The sequence below is a fragment of the Molossus molossus genome, unplaced genomic scaffold, assembly GCF_014108415.1.
Source record: "Molossus molossus isolate mMolMol1 unplaced genomic scaffold, mMolMol1.p scaffold_m16_p_15, whole genome shotgun sequence".
Classification (NCBI taxonomy): domain Eukaryota; kingdom Metazoa; phylum Chordata; class Mammalia; order Chiroptera; family Molossidae; genus Molossus; species Molossus molossus.
In genome coordinates, this window is record NW_023425350.1 from 52,730,861 (window position 1) to 52,743,387 (window position 12,527).

At 55.6% G+C, this 12,527-nt stretch overlaps 1 protein-coding gene across 14 annotated transcripts in view; it reads left to right on the forward strand.

The window, feature by feature from the left end:
- The window catches only part of DYSF (dysferlin), a 208,834-nt gene that overhangs the window by 184,690 nt on the left and 11,617 nt on the right, over nt 1–12,527 (forward strand). For all 14 annotated transcript variants that reach the window (XM_036262777.1, XM_036262775.1, XM_036262784.1 and 11 more), the window contains 9 exons: nt 247–375; nt 681–836; nt 2,383–2,474; nt 4,679–4,849; nt 5,513–5,655; nt 7,569–7,708; nt 8,815–8,903; nt 9,124–9,219; nt 9,611–9,752. In XM_036262777.1, coding sequence (XP_036118670.1) covers nt 247–375; nt 681–836; nt 2,383–2,474; nt 4,679–4,849; nt 5,513–5,655; nt 7,569–7,708; nt 8,815–8,903; nt 9,124–9,219; nt 9,611–9,752 — 1,158 coding nt within the window. The remainder of the gene's footprint in view (nt 1–246; nt 376–680; nt 837–2,382; nt 2,475–4,678; nt 4,850–5,512; nt 5,656–7,568; nt 7,709–8,814; nt 8,904–9,123; nt 9,220–9,610; nt 9,753–12,527) is intronic.

Consider the following 12,527-nt stretch of genomic DNA (forward strand, 5'->3'; position numbering starts at 1 on the left):
CTCTGCCTTTGTCCTTTTCCCTCTCCTGCCTCCTTCCTCCTTGGCCCCTCTCTGATCCCCGCCTCGCCTCTCGCACCTGCCTTCCTCATTGCCATGTTCCTCTGTACGCTTGTGGCCTCTCCCCTCATCTTCCTCTCTCTCCTCTTTCCCTCCCTTCACTCAAACACTGTCGTGTTTCCTCTTCCTTTGCTGTCCTTCTTCTTTCTCTCTTTCCCTGTCCCTTTCTCTTGTCCCCACATATGCCAGGTCTATGACACACAACTGGAGAATGTGGAGGCCTTCGAGGGCCTGTCTGACTTTTGCAACACCTTCAAGCTGTACCGGGGCAAGACTCAGGAGGAGACGGAGGACCCATCCATCATCGGGGAGTTTAAGGTAAGTCCTTGAGGACATGTTCCAGACCGAGGGAGGCCCAAGCCTGGAGGGGCAGCAGTAAGTGAAGGGGGCAGGGGCAGGGGCACTGGAGTAATATCCATGATGACTGTGGTGCGATGTTGGTGACCATGTGGGTGATGAAGGTCGTGACAGTGGTGGTGATGCTGCGGATGCAGAATCTGATGGTGGTGATGGGATGGCACCGGGCTTGGTGATCTCAGTGGTAATGACTCTGGAAGACATGAAAGTAATGGTCATAGTGACCAGGATGATAAAAATAAAAGCTGGCTCCTCCTTCTTTTCAGGGTCTTTTCAAAATTTATCCCCTCCCAGAAGACCCGGCCATTCCCATGCCCCCAAGACAGTTCCACCAGCTGGCCGCCCAGGGGCCCCAGGAGTGCCTGGTCCGCATCTACATCATCCGAGCATTTGGCTTGCAGCCCAAGGACCCCAATGGGAAGGTAACATTTCTGTAGCTCTCACCTCCACCCAAAGGTACAAATGGGCTGCAGAACCTGGACACAACTGTGTCCTAGGAAGCTCACAGCAATCCAGGGACACCAGACACATATACAAAACTGAGATGTGGCCGGAGACAGTCTGTCAAGGGCCAAGTGCTCTAGGAGCTCGGAGGCCAAGGTCAGTCCAGGGCATTGGAATAAGGAGGAAGACTCCCTGGAAGGGATAGGATTCTGAAGGACGAATGGGGGTTTGATAGGCCGAGAGGGAGAAGAAAATAGTATTTTGGGAGGCATCTAAAACCTCGGCAGAAGTTTGCCGGAAGACTTCTGTAGGTTTAGCACGAGGATAAGGCACAAGGAAAGGCGGGACCGAAGGTTGGGCAGGAACGGGACTTCGTGGTTTTGCCAAAGGCGGGGAGAGGGAGCCCTGCAGCAGGACCAGAAACCCCGCCCGTCCGAGGTGGAGCCTGCGGCAGAGAGAAAAACCGCTAACACGGATCCTGTCTGTATTGAAACTTTTGATATTTTGTTGATCGTGGACTGTTGGCATTGATTTTAAATTTTTAACTATTTCATTAAAATATTGTTTATCTTGCTTGCTGAGGTTTGGGGCTCTCTCTTCAATTATGTGCCTGAGGCAAGGCCTCGTGGCCTCGCTCTGGCCCTGGCCCCGCGAAAGAGGGGCCGCGAAGGACGGCAGGAGCCTGGAGTTCTGGGGCGGAGGTGGGGGAGCGGCAGAGTAACGTTGGAGAGAGAGAGACAGGAAAGAGGAGAGGCGGGGTGGGGGCGATTGCATTGTAGAGGTGTGAGGCTGGAGCCCTCTCCTGTCTCCTTAGATGGGTATAGGCCTAGCATGTGTCCTTGAACTTGTGGGTAAAGGCCTAGTGTCCTGCCCTTGGAGCCCTGCTTTCGAAGTGAGAGTCAGAGCTGCTCTTGCCTTTCTGGGAGGTCACAGAGCAGAATGGAGCCGTCCCCAGACCGGGCACTACCAGTGGCCCCAAGATGTGGCTGAGGCCAGTGCTCATGCACTTCAAGATTTCTTGATGCCAAGAGTGGCCGTGAGCACCCTCTGGCCCCAGCGGCTCCGGAGGCTAGTCGAGGGGATGCTCTTGCTGCAGGAGGCATTCAGGGAAGGCCAGCCAGGCTGGGTTGGGCTGACAAAGTCTGGCGTCTCTCTCCCTCTTCATCTGCTGAAGCAGAGGTCACGGACAGGACACCAGCTTGGCCCAGTCACATATGTCATACAAACTGGCATGTTTCTGAGGACATCAGCTTGGCCCCCACATCCATCTTCTGCCTGTGGGGAAGTGGATTGGGGGGTGGAGGACTCAGGCACCCCATGTCCACCGCTGCACTGTGGCTAGAAGCCCACTGCAGGGCCAGGTGGTGTGGCATGCAGGATGCGGTCCCTGTCCTGGCCGGAAGACAGGATGACAGCTCCTTAATGGCTGGCCACCTGGTCCCATTGGGAGGCAGAGGACTGCAGAAGCCTCGGCGCTGTGTTGGGAAAGCAGTTTCACTAACATCTTTCTGTCTCCTCCTTCAGTGTGATCCTTACATCAAGATTTCCATAGGGAAGAAATCGGTGAGTGACCAGGACAGCTACATCCCCTGTACTCTGGAGCCTGTGTTTGGAAAGTAAGTTGGGGGTGGCCTGGGTCCTGGGGTGGAGGTGCCAGTGGGGGAGCTGTGGCTGCCGCTGGGAAGCCCCCAATTCCTGGAGCAGAGCCATGTTCTCTAAGTCGCACGGGGGCCGTAACCTCAGCTAGTTCCTCCCTGCACACTAAAGGCATGAGCCCTGGCAGAAACTCCTAGTCAAACCTGAAAACACTTACCTCAAAGATCAGAAATCTAAATAGAAACTCAGAGCATGCATTTGATAATTAGCCTCTTTTTTTTCTTTCTTTAATTAAGTTTTCCTTTGGAATAATTTTAGATTTACAGAAAAGTTACAAAGATGGTACAATTTCCGTATACCCTTCACACAATTTCCCCCACCGTTGACGTCTTACCAAACCGTGGTATATTTGTCAAAACTAAAAAATTGATATTGGTGCATTATTGTTATTTTTATTTTCTTTATTGATTTTAGAGAGAGAGGAAGGGAGAGAGAGAAACATCGATGAGAGAGAACATCGATTGGCCGCCTCCTGCATGCCCCCCACTGGGGTCGGGCCCACAACCTGGGCATGTGCCCTGACGGGGAATTGAACTGGCGACCTCTTGGTGCAAGGGTCGAGGCTCAACCACTGAGCCACACCGGCCGGGCATGGTTGCACCTTGTCTGTAGTGGATGGATGGAGGAAGGGTGTGAACTCCAGATAGTAAAATGCTTCTTGAAATCTAAGAGCAAGAAGAGGAAAGACCAGTGCCTGTTGCGTGGGAGTAGCCCCAGGCATCCTGACTTGCTTGCTTTTTAGATGCGAGCGTAGTTAGGCTGGAGAAAGGAGAATCACAGAGGGAGGTTGGCGGCTATTTCTCTAGCACTTGTAGGAGATAGTGTGTGGTATCCTTAAAATTTTTTTTAAAAAAATATGTTTCTATTGATTTTTTAGAGAGAGAGGAAGGGAGAGCAGGAGAAATAGAAACACTGAGCCCACAACCTGGGCAGGCGCCCTGACCGGGAATCAAACCAGTGACCTCTTGGTGCATGGGACGACCCACAATCCACTGAGCCACACTGGCCGGGCATGTGTGGTGTTCTGATATTGTTAAATGACACAGTGAATTCATAAACCGGCAGCTATCGAGTTAGTGTGGTCACTCAGCCCTGCAGCAGGGACCGGAGCAGCCCGGGGAAGTGCCATGTGAAGGTGGAACAGCCTTTGGCGTCTCCCACCCGCTCTGGCTGCCACCTCAGTCCCTGATCCGTGCAGGGCCAGGACCAGGGGAAGGTGTTAGAGAGGGCCCATCTCATTGCCCCTGTCATCCCGGCACCCTGTGGGTGTTGGATGTTTAAGGTAGATTTAGTTTCTTGTGGATGCTTTCCAGAGACCCCTCTGAGTCCTGCTGCGGCTCCTGGGATGTGGCAGATACTATGTCCCTTCAGCTGGTGGCCCCATTCCCTGGTTCTCAGATGGGCCTCTCCACAGTCTCACTGTTGGAGCCCCAGGTCCCGTGGGACAGGATTCACAGCGGCTCTGGTGTGGCCTTGTGGTCCCCCAGCCCAGATGGGGGCAGTGCAGCTCCTCCTGGGGGGAGTTTCCTCTCCTCTCTGACGCCAGCTCTGCCACTTCCTTGAGTGTGTCTGTGTCAACCTGTGTCTCCCACCTGCAGAGGGCTCACTGGGGAGAGGGGCCGACACCTCCACAGTGGCCTCCTGGGGGACGGGGTCTCAGAGCAGCAGGAGCTCTCTCTAAAGAAACGTCTTCACAAAACCCCTCTCCATCCTTCTCTGGCAGGAGGTGTGAAGCCCCACGAGGCCAGAAAGCGGGTCCCGGGCCATTCTCTTGGTGAAGCCCAGAGCTCTTGCACCTTGCTGGGAGTTTCCCATCTCTTGTCTCCTGGTGTCCTGTTTCTGTTCATTTGTTCACTCTATGGTCCATCAAATGGCTGTGTTCCCAGCCCAGTTTATTTGGGGTCCCCTACCCCCAACACACACACTCACACATACATTCTCTCTCTCTCTCTCGGACTAGCCCAGCACCAGGAGAGTGCTGTGGATGGTGTGTGTTAAGAGCTACAGGAGACCCAAGGAGGGTGGGCTGTAGGGCCCCTCCTGGGAGGCGAGGAGGAGGCCAGGGATGGCTTTCAGGCTTCCCCTCCAGCCTTGCTGCCTCTTGAGTTCCCACTGTGTGGTGACATCAGGAGCCGCGTTGTGCTGACACCTGTGCCCCCCGCAGGATGTTCGAGCTGACCTGCACTCTGCCTCTGGAGAAGGACCTGAAGGTCACTCTCTATGACTACGATCTCCTGTCCAAGGATGAAAAGATCGGGGAGACGGTCATCGACCTGGAGAACAGGCTGCTGTCAAAGTTTGGGGCTCGTTGTGGGCTCCCACAGACCTACTGTGTGTAGGTGCACAGGGGCAGGCTGCTTCTCTGCCAACACTTGCACCTCCCAAATACTGAGCACTGACTGGGCAGCTCTGGGCTAGGCCCTTCACAGGGGTTCTGTCACTCAGTCCAGCTGGGGACCGTCCCAGTCCACAGATGAGGACACTGAGGCCCAGGATGTTTGGCTTGTAAGGGTGGGATCAGGATTTGAACCTGTTGGTCTGACCCTGAGAATCTCGCTCTCCTCATGTGGTTAGAACCAGTTCTCCAGGGCCTGCTGAGGGAAAGAGGCAAGAAGGGTCAGGAGACGGGGGGCAGACAATGGCACACATGGGCCCCAGCCGGACCCTGAGGGTTTATGTCAGGTGAAGTCATGTGTGGACAGCCTCTGCCCACTTCCTATCCACTTGGCTCTTATTTGGGTCTGATTCTCTAAATCTGGAAATTGGAACCATCAAGGTTCCAATTCTGCGTGTATGTATTTAAACAAGCCCTGTTATCTCTGGGCCTCAGTTCCTATCTGTAAAGGAGATCCCCAGTCATAATGAATGACCAGAGGGGTGCCCAGCGTGAACGTGAAGGGTGGAGGACGCTGTGCGTGTGGGCACACGGGTCGCTGCCTGCCCCCTGCCCTCGGTGGTGTCCCGCGCGTTTCATCTTGGTCTTGTGTTTGGGCCTCAGCTCTGGACCGAACCAGTGGAGGGACCAGCTCCGCCCCTCCCAGCTCCTCCACCTGTTCTGCCAGCAGCACAGGGTCAAGGACCCCGTGTACCAGACAGACCGCGTGATGTTTCAGGATAAAGAATACACCCTTGAAGAGATAGGTGAGCTGCACATGACCTCGAACTACTGTGGGCTCCCTCTGCGTCGTTCTCTCCCGTCGGTCATGCAGGGCCAACGGGACACAACCCGCAGCAGCAGGTGGTCTGGGGTCCTCCAGGGCACAGGTGGGCTTGGCTTTGGGGGCCAGTACATACCTGTGATGCTGCTGTGAAAAGAGGAGGTCAAAGTGGAGCCAAGGTCCGAGCTCAGTCCACTGCCAGGTCGGGGCCGCACTGAGGGCAAGATCAGGCTTAGTCTGAAGCTGGGGCCGGGGTCATGGTTAGGCTCAGCCTGTTTCTGGCTTTGGGTATCAGTCTTTGATCAGAGTCTGGGATGCAGTGCACCCCTGAGAAGCAGTTTTCTACTTGAGTCGCACCTTGAGGGTACATTCTGAGCCCCACTCACGGCTCGTGCACCGAAAGCATCCACAGGGCAGGCAGGAAGTCCTGCAGCCTCCTTGGCCCTGGGTCCACTAAGGCTCACGCCGGAGAATCCCACCGCATGCTTCCTGCCGTCTGCGGTGCCCGCGGGCCTGCATTGCTCACCCAGAGCCGCTCAGACTCCCTGGGGGTGTCTCCAGGCCCCGCTGGCTCCTCACCTCCTGCTGGCTTCAGAGATGCCTGATGCCTGAGGCTGAGGTCGGAGCAGGGGAGTAATGGCTCTGCCATCCCAGACCCCCTCCTTCTCGTTCTGCTTTTCTGTCTCCTCGGTCATGGCCGAGCCAGCTCCTCTCCATGAGGCTCTGCCCCACCCCGTTCTCTTCTCCTACAGAATGTGCGTGTTCTAGGGGTGCTCCCATTCCTTCTGCTAGTCTGTGGGCAGCTTTGGCACAGGGCTAGGGCTCCCGGACACACATCCGCAGGAAAGGAAAGCCAGACAGCTAGAGGGGGCGAGGCCTCCCAGCCTGTTTTTGCAGATAAGACTGTTGAGGCCATGAGTGGTTAATGACCGGTCCAGTCACCCATCCAGTCAGGAGCAGAGCCAGATTCCTGGCCAGTGGTCCTTCTGTGATACCTGCTGTTTCCTCAGTGGCACCTATTAAAGTGGACAGGACAGGCTTGATGAATGAACACGTGTGTGCGCACGCGCGTGTGCACATGAGACTGTGAACGTGGGCACACTCGAGTATACATACCTGTGTATATATGGGTGTGTAGATATGTAGACCCTCCTCCTACCCACAGCCAAGGTCTCTCATGGGAGCTCCAAGTTCAAGTTGCTGGCTGATGGGCAGGCTTGTCAGGTCAGAACCCCCCCTGGGCGTGAGGGGGAAGGGAAGTGTTCATGTAGTTGTGCACCTTTCCAAGTGAGTGTGTGGGCTCAGCCACCCTGCTGCCCAGCTGGGGGACTGCTCTGTGCTTCATTTCTGTCATTTGTGTGATGGGGACAATCATCGCATTTACCTTCTAGGGTTATTATGAGAACTGAACCTGTTAATCTCTATGATGAACATTCCCTGGTTCCCGCGTTTATAAGTGCTTGCTGTTACTGCTATTGTTTTAGCTACTGCTACTAATAGAACAGCTTGCTTGAACCAGAGTGGCACTCAGAGCGCGCAGATGCCCCATCTGGCAGTAGAGGTTGCTGAGGCTCACGGTTGGGAGCAGTCAGGGAGGGCTTTCTGGAAGGGGTGGGTTTTGGTGGGCAGGCAGGATCTGAATGGGTAGAAAAGAGGAAGAAGAGCTTTATAGAAGCTTCAGGCTTGGTAGAAATGATAGCAATGAAGAATCTGGATTTTAAGCCTGGAGCCCATGGACGGTGAGGTTTCCCCTACAGAGAGTGAGGCACGAGGACCAGAAGAAGTATGTCAGGGCTTGGGTAAGGCTGCCGGGCTCAGGGGCATCCCTAGGCCCCCAGGTTGCCCTACTGTCTCGCTCAGTCAGCCCCAGCAAATGTTTTGTCTCCTCTGCGGCAGAGAGCGGCCGAATCCCGAACCCACACCTGGGCCCAGCGCAGGAGCGACTGGCTCTGCACGTCCTCCAGCAGCAGGGCCTGGTCCCCGAGCACGTGGAGTCTCGGCCCCTCTACAGCCCCCTCCAGCCGGACATCGAGCAGGTAGACGTTGGCCCTCAGGCCCCAGAGTCCCCAGCCTTAAGCTAGCGCCACCCAAGGACAGCATGGACGTCCCGGGGCACCCACGGGGACTGCGGGATGTGCCAGTCCCTCCTGAGGGTGTTTCTCCACAGTCTGAGTGGCCGCCACTGCTGGCCTTTCCGGGGACTCTTGCGCCTGGCCGCTCTGGCCACCTGCAGCCCTCAGGGCCTGGGGAATGCGTCCTTCAGCCCTGTGTGGGCCGGGTCACTCCAAAGCCTCGCCGTTCCAGCCTGGCCTCAGGGTGCCCTCCGGTCATCGGTCAGTGATATCTCAGACGGCTGGCCCCGTGCTGGGCTGCTGTGGGGAGCTCAGACTGGGTGACAGCCCCCTTTGAAAGAACGGAGAGCAGTCATCAGGAGGGCCAAGGGTGTACCCCCACGCAGAAGGAGGGTGAGCAGAAGAACAGCTGGCCCAGGATGGGTGAGCTCAGGAGGAAAGAAAAGGTTTCAGGCAAAGGAGGGTCGAAGCAGCCATGAAGGTGCCTTTGAGAACATGCAGCGAGGACACCATCTCTGCTGTTGGGAACTGAGCTCTTTCCCCTTGGTGCTGTGGCCACCAGCTCCCCAGAAGGACACAGCCAGTGTCGAAAGGTCAGCTCTGTGACCCGGAAGCATTTACTTCAACTCCTTCTCCTATGAGATGGGGGCAGAAATGGCACCTGGCTTGCAGAGAGACAGGCGGCAGGTAGCGTGGCTTCCTGTTGTGGAAATTCCGAGCTCCTCGGTGATGAAACATGCTCTCTGACCCCGCGGGACTTCGTGGCTGCCATTCCCCTGGCCTGAAATGCCCTTCCCCCTTCCATCTGGCACTGAGACTCAGCTTCGATATCACCATCTCTGAGAAGCCTTCCCTGACCCTCGACCCCCTGGCAGAGGCCCAGGTCGTCAGCCTAGGGGCCAGAGGCTCACCTTTGCAGTTGGCCCTGTGGTCCCGCTTAGGGTGCCTCCCCTAGGGGATGGCGAGGCTCTCCGTGGCAGGGCCTGGGTTTTCTGTCGTGTGCCCCAAGAGTAGGTGTCAGCAGATGTCGGGTGATGGAGCGTGGTGAGAGAACAGTCATGTCTCCTCAGGGGAAGCTGCAGATGTGGATCGACCTGTTTCCAAAGGCCCTGGGGCGGCCCGGACCTCCTTTCAACGTCACTCCACGGAGAGCCAAAAGGTGACGTACCCCAGCCACAGGCTTGGCGATCAGAGTGCTGGTGGGACGGTCCCAGCCACCGTGGGTGGGACAAGGAGGTTGCTCTTGGGCCAGGCTTTGGACCATACCAGTCTCGTGGCCTAGTGTCCAGCTAGACAAGCATCCAAGTCTTCTCGGGCAAGCTGACTCCTTGGCTTCTCAGTTGGTGGGAAATCCATGTGATCTGAATCCTTCTGCACAGGTTTTTCCTGCGTTGCATTGTCTGGAACACCAAGGACGTGATACTGGATGACCTCAGCATCACCGGGGAGAAGATGAGTGACATTTATGTGAAAGGGTAGGAAGTAATCGTCCTGTCCACCTGTCCTGGCTCCACGGCGGTGCCCCATTGGGAAGGGGGGCACTGGTGTGGGGAAGGGGGAGGAACAGAAAGGAAGGAGGGTTTTATGGGCATGGTCTCTGCCTTTGGGGAGTTGTTTTCCTACTGGACTCTTCTTTCACATTGATATTTGGGTTGAACTTACAAGGTTTGAGGATGTATGTTGAGAGAAAATTTAGAATGTTTACAAGTTTGTGGCATATTCGCTACATCGTGGAGATTTCTTGGGAATTATGTTTTCTTCATCATTTACCAAGTTCACTTACCTTCTCAAATCCTCGCTTGCCTAAGTTGCATGTTGTAGTGGAAAGCTTACTTAGAAAGGTTCCCTAACAACATTTATTTGTAGTTGGATGGTTGGCTTTGAAGAACACAAGCAAAAGACGGACGTGCATTATCGGTCCCTGGGAGGCGAAGGCAACTTTAACTGGAGGTTCATTTTCCCCTTCGACTACCTGCCGGCTGAGCAAGTCTGCACCATCGCCAAGAAGGTGAGTGTCGTTCCCGTCCCCAACGGTGCTAGTTCCTGGGCCTTCTAAGTCACCATGATCCTAATGCTGTGGCTTCTGTTCAGGTCTTACACACTTTTCACCTTTTACTAATGTCAGCCTGCTCGCACCACTGTCACATCCTCACTGCTGACCTACCACTGTTGTAATGAGCACTGCCAGAATGTCACCACCATTGTCCCTCACTGCCAATGTCACCACCACCACCATTGTCCCTCACTGCCAATGTCACCACCATTGTCCCTCACTGCCAATGTCACCACCACCACCATTGTCCCTCGCTGCCAATGTCACCACCATTGTCCCTCGCTGCCAATGTCACCACCACCACCATTGTCCCTCACTGCCAATGTCACCACCATTGTCCCTCACTGCCAGTGTCACCACCATTGTCCCTCACTGCCAATGTCACCACCACCACCATTGTCCCTCACTGCCAGTGTCACCACCATTGTCCCTCACTGCCAATTAACCACCACCACCATTGTCCCTCACTGCCAGTGGTCACCACCATTGTCCCTCACTGCAAGTCACCACCACCACCATTGTCCCTCACTGCCAATGTCACCACCATTGTCCCTCACTGCCAATGTCAACCACCACCACCATTGTCCCTCACTGCCAATGGTCAACCACCATTTCCCTCACTGCCAGTGTCACCACCATTGTCCCTTGCTGCCATGTCACCACCATTGTCCCTCGCTGCCAATGCAATGTCACCCCACCACATTGTCCATCGCTGCCAATGTCACCACACAATTGTCCCTCACTGCCAATGTCACCACACACCATTGTCCCTCACTGCCAATGTCACCACCATTGTCCCTCACTGCCAGTGTCACCACCATTGTCCCTCACTGCCAATGTCACCACCACCACCATTGTCCCTCACTGCCAGTGTCACCACCATTGTCCCTCACTGCCAATGTCACCACCACCACCATTGTCCCTCACTGCCAATGTCACCACCATTGTCCCTCACTGCCAATGTCACCACCACCACCATTGTCCCTCACTGCCAATGTCACCACCATTGTCCCTCACTGCCAATGTCACCACCACCACCATTGTCCCTCACTGCCAATGTCACCACCATTGTCCCTCACTGCCAATGTCACCACCACCACCATTGTCCCTCACTGCCAATGTCACCACCATTGTCCCTCACTGCCAATGTCACCACCACTACCATTACTGTCCCCGTCACTCACGCCATTGCCACAGCATCCACTCCTCCATTACCACCACCATCTTCACCATCCCCTCTGCTCCTACCACTCTCTCCATCATTGCCATCACCGGCATTGCCTCCAACCCACAACCACCCTACACCAGTGCCACAACCATCATATGTAGCTAAGTCCGAATCCTCAAACCACTGCCTTTCTCCAAATCCTAGATAAACCAAGCAGCAGGAAAGGTCATGGGGTCAGAGAGGGGAGAGCATTCGTAGGGAAACCCAGCACGGCCATCAGTGGGGCAGTAGGACCCCGTGGAGCTGCCCTGGCATACAAATTGGGTTGTCCATAGGAATGAGTATTGCTTACCTAGGTCGCTCCTGCTACTTAATTTCCAACATTCCGCGTCTGGTGCCCGTGGTCACTGTGTAAGCTGGACAGTCACTGGGGAGTGACTCTGCCCTTCCATGCCTGGGCCCGTTGCCCTTCTCTCCGCCTCCCTCTCTCACCCCAGGCTGAGGGCACCTGGGAGAGCTGTCAGCACAGCCAGAGGGAGGGCGGACTCAGGGCCTCTGCTCTTTGTGTCTCAGCGTCTTCCAGTCTAGTCTTCTCTGGGCTTTCCTCCTGAAGCAGGAGTAGAGCAGGCGGCCTCCTCCTGGTGGCTCTACACCTGCCCTCAGGCAGCAGGTCCAGAGCACGGTGACGAGGACCTGGCGGCCAGGCGGCCTGAGCTGGGGGGCACTTCTGCTGGCGCCTCTGACCCCCGGCGTCCCACCTAGAATCACTTCTGCACTGAGGTTCTCTCCTGGTCGACAGAGCAGGTGCCTCTCCGGTGTTTGTTCTGCTGGTTCCATTTCCTTCCAGGGTGGCTCAGGCTCGAAGCTGCAAAAGCTCTCTGACTCTGCTTTCTTTCCCGAGTGGTCGAGTGGCTTCAAGAAGGGAAATATATGATGTACCTCAGCTGACTCGTCTTCTTAACGCTCTTCATCATGTCCCTTTCGAACGACCCCCTCCAAACCCGACGCACAAGATCGGAGGTGCTCTAGAGAAACCAGAATGTTCTGTGTAACCGTCTGAAACCCTCAAACCAAAGAAAATATGGGTCAGACAAGTTTAAATCAATTCCTTCGCCCAGAGATTGCTGCACGGTGCCTGTCGGCAAGCAGAGTGCAGGCAGGGGAGCCCCGCCTGTGTGTGGGTTTGCTCGCCTTTGCTCAGTGTGCTCGTCTGTCGCAGGGTGTTCCCATGACAAAGCAAAGGCCGCACTTGGTGGGGAGGACTCTGACCCAAACGAACACCGTGTCTCTGCTGTGGACAGACGGGGAGTGGGGGCAGGGAAAGGGGAAGGGAGGGCTGAAGCGTCCTGCACACCAACCCTACAGGGGCTGGGCGTGGATGGGAAACCGAGGCTGAGCGACACAGATTGGTTTGCTCAAACGAGAGGCAGGACAACCCCTTCTCTGTGGCAGGTGGAGATGTCAGCAAGGAGTAGGAAGCAGAGGTTCCCGTATTTTCTACAAAGTAGGAGGAGAGAGAATCTCCCGGAGCTGAGGCAGGTGATTTGAGACAACTGAGGAAG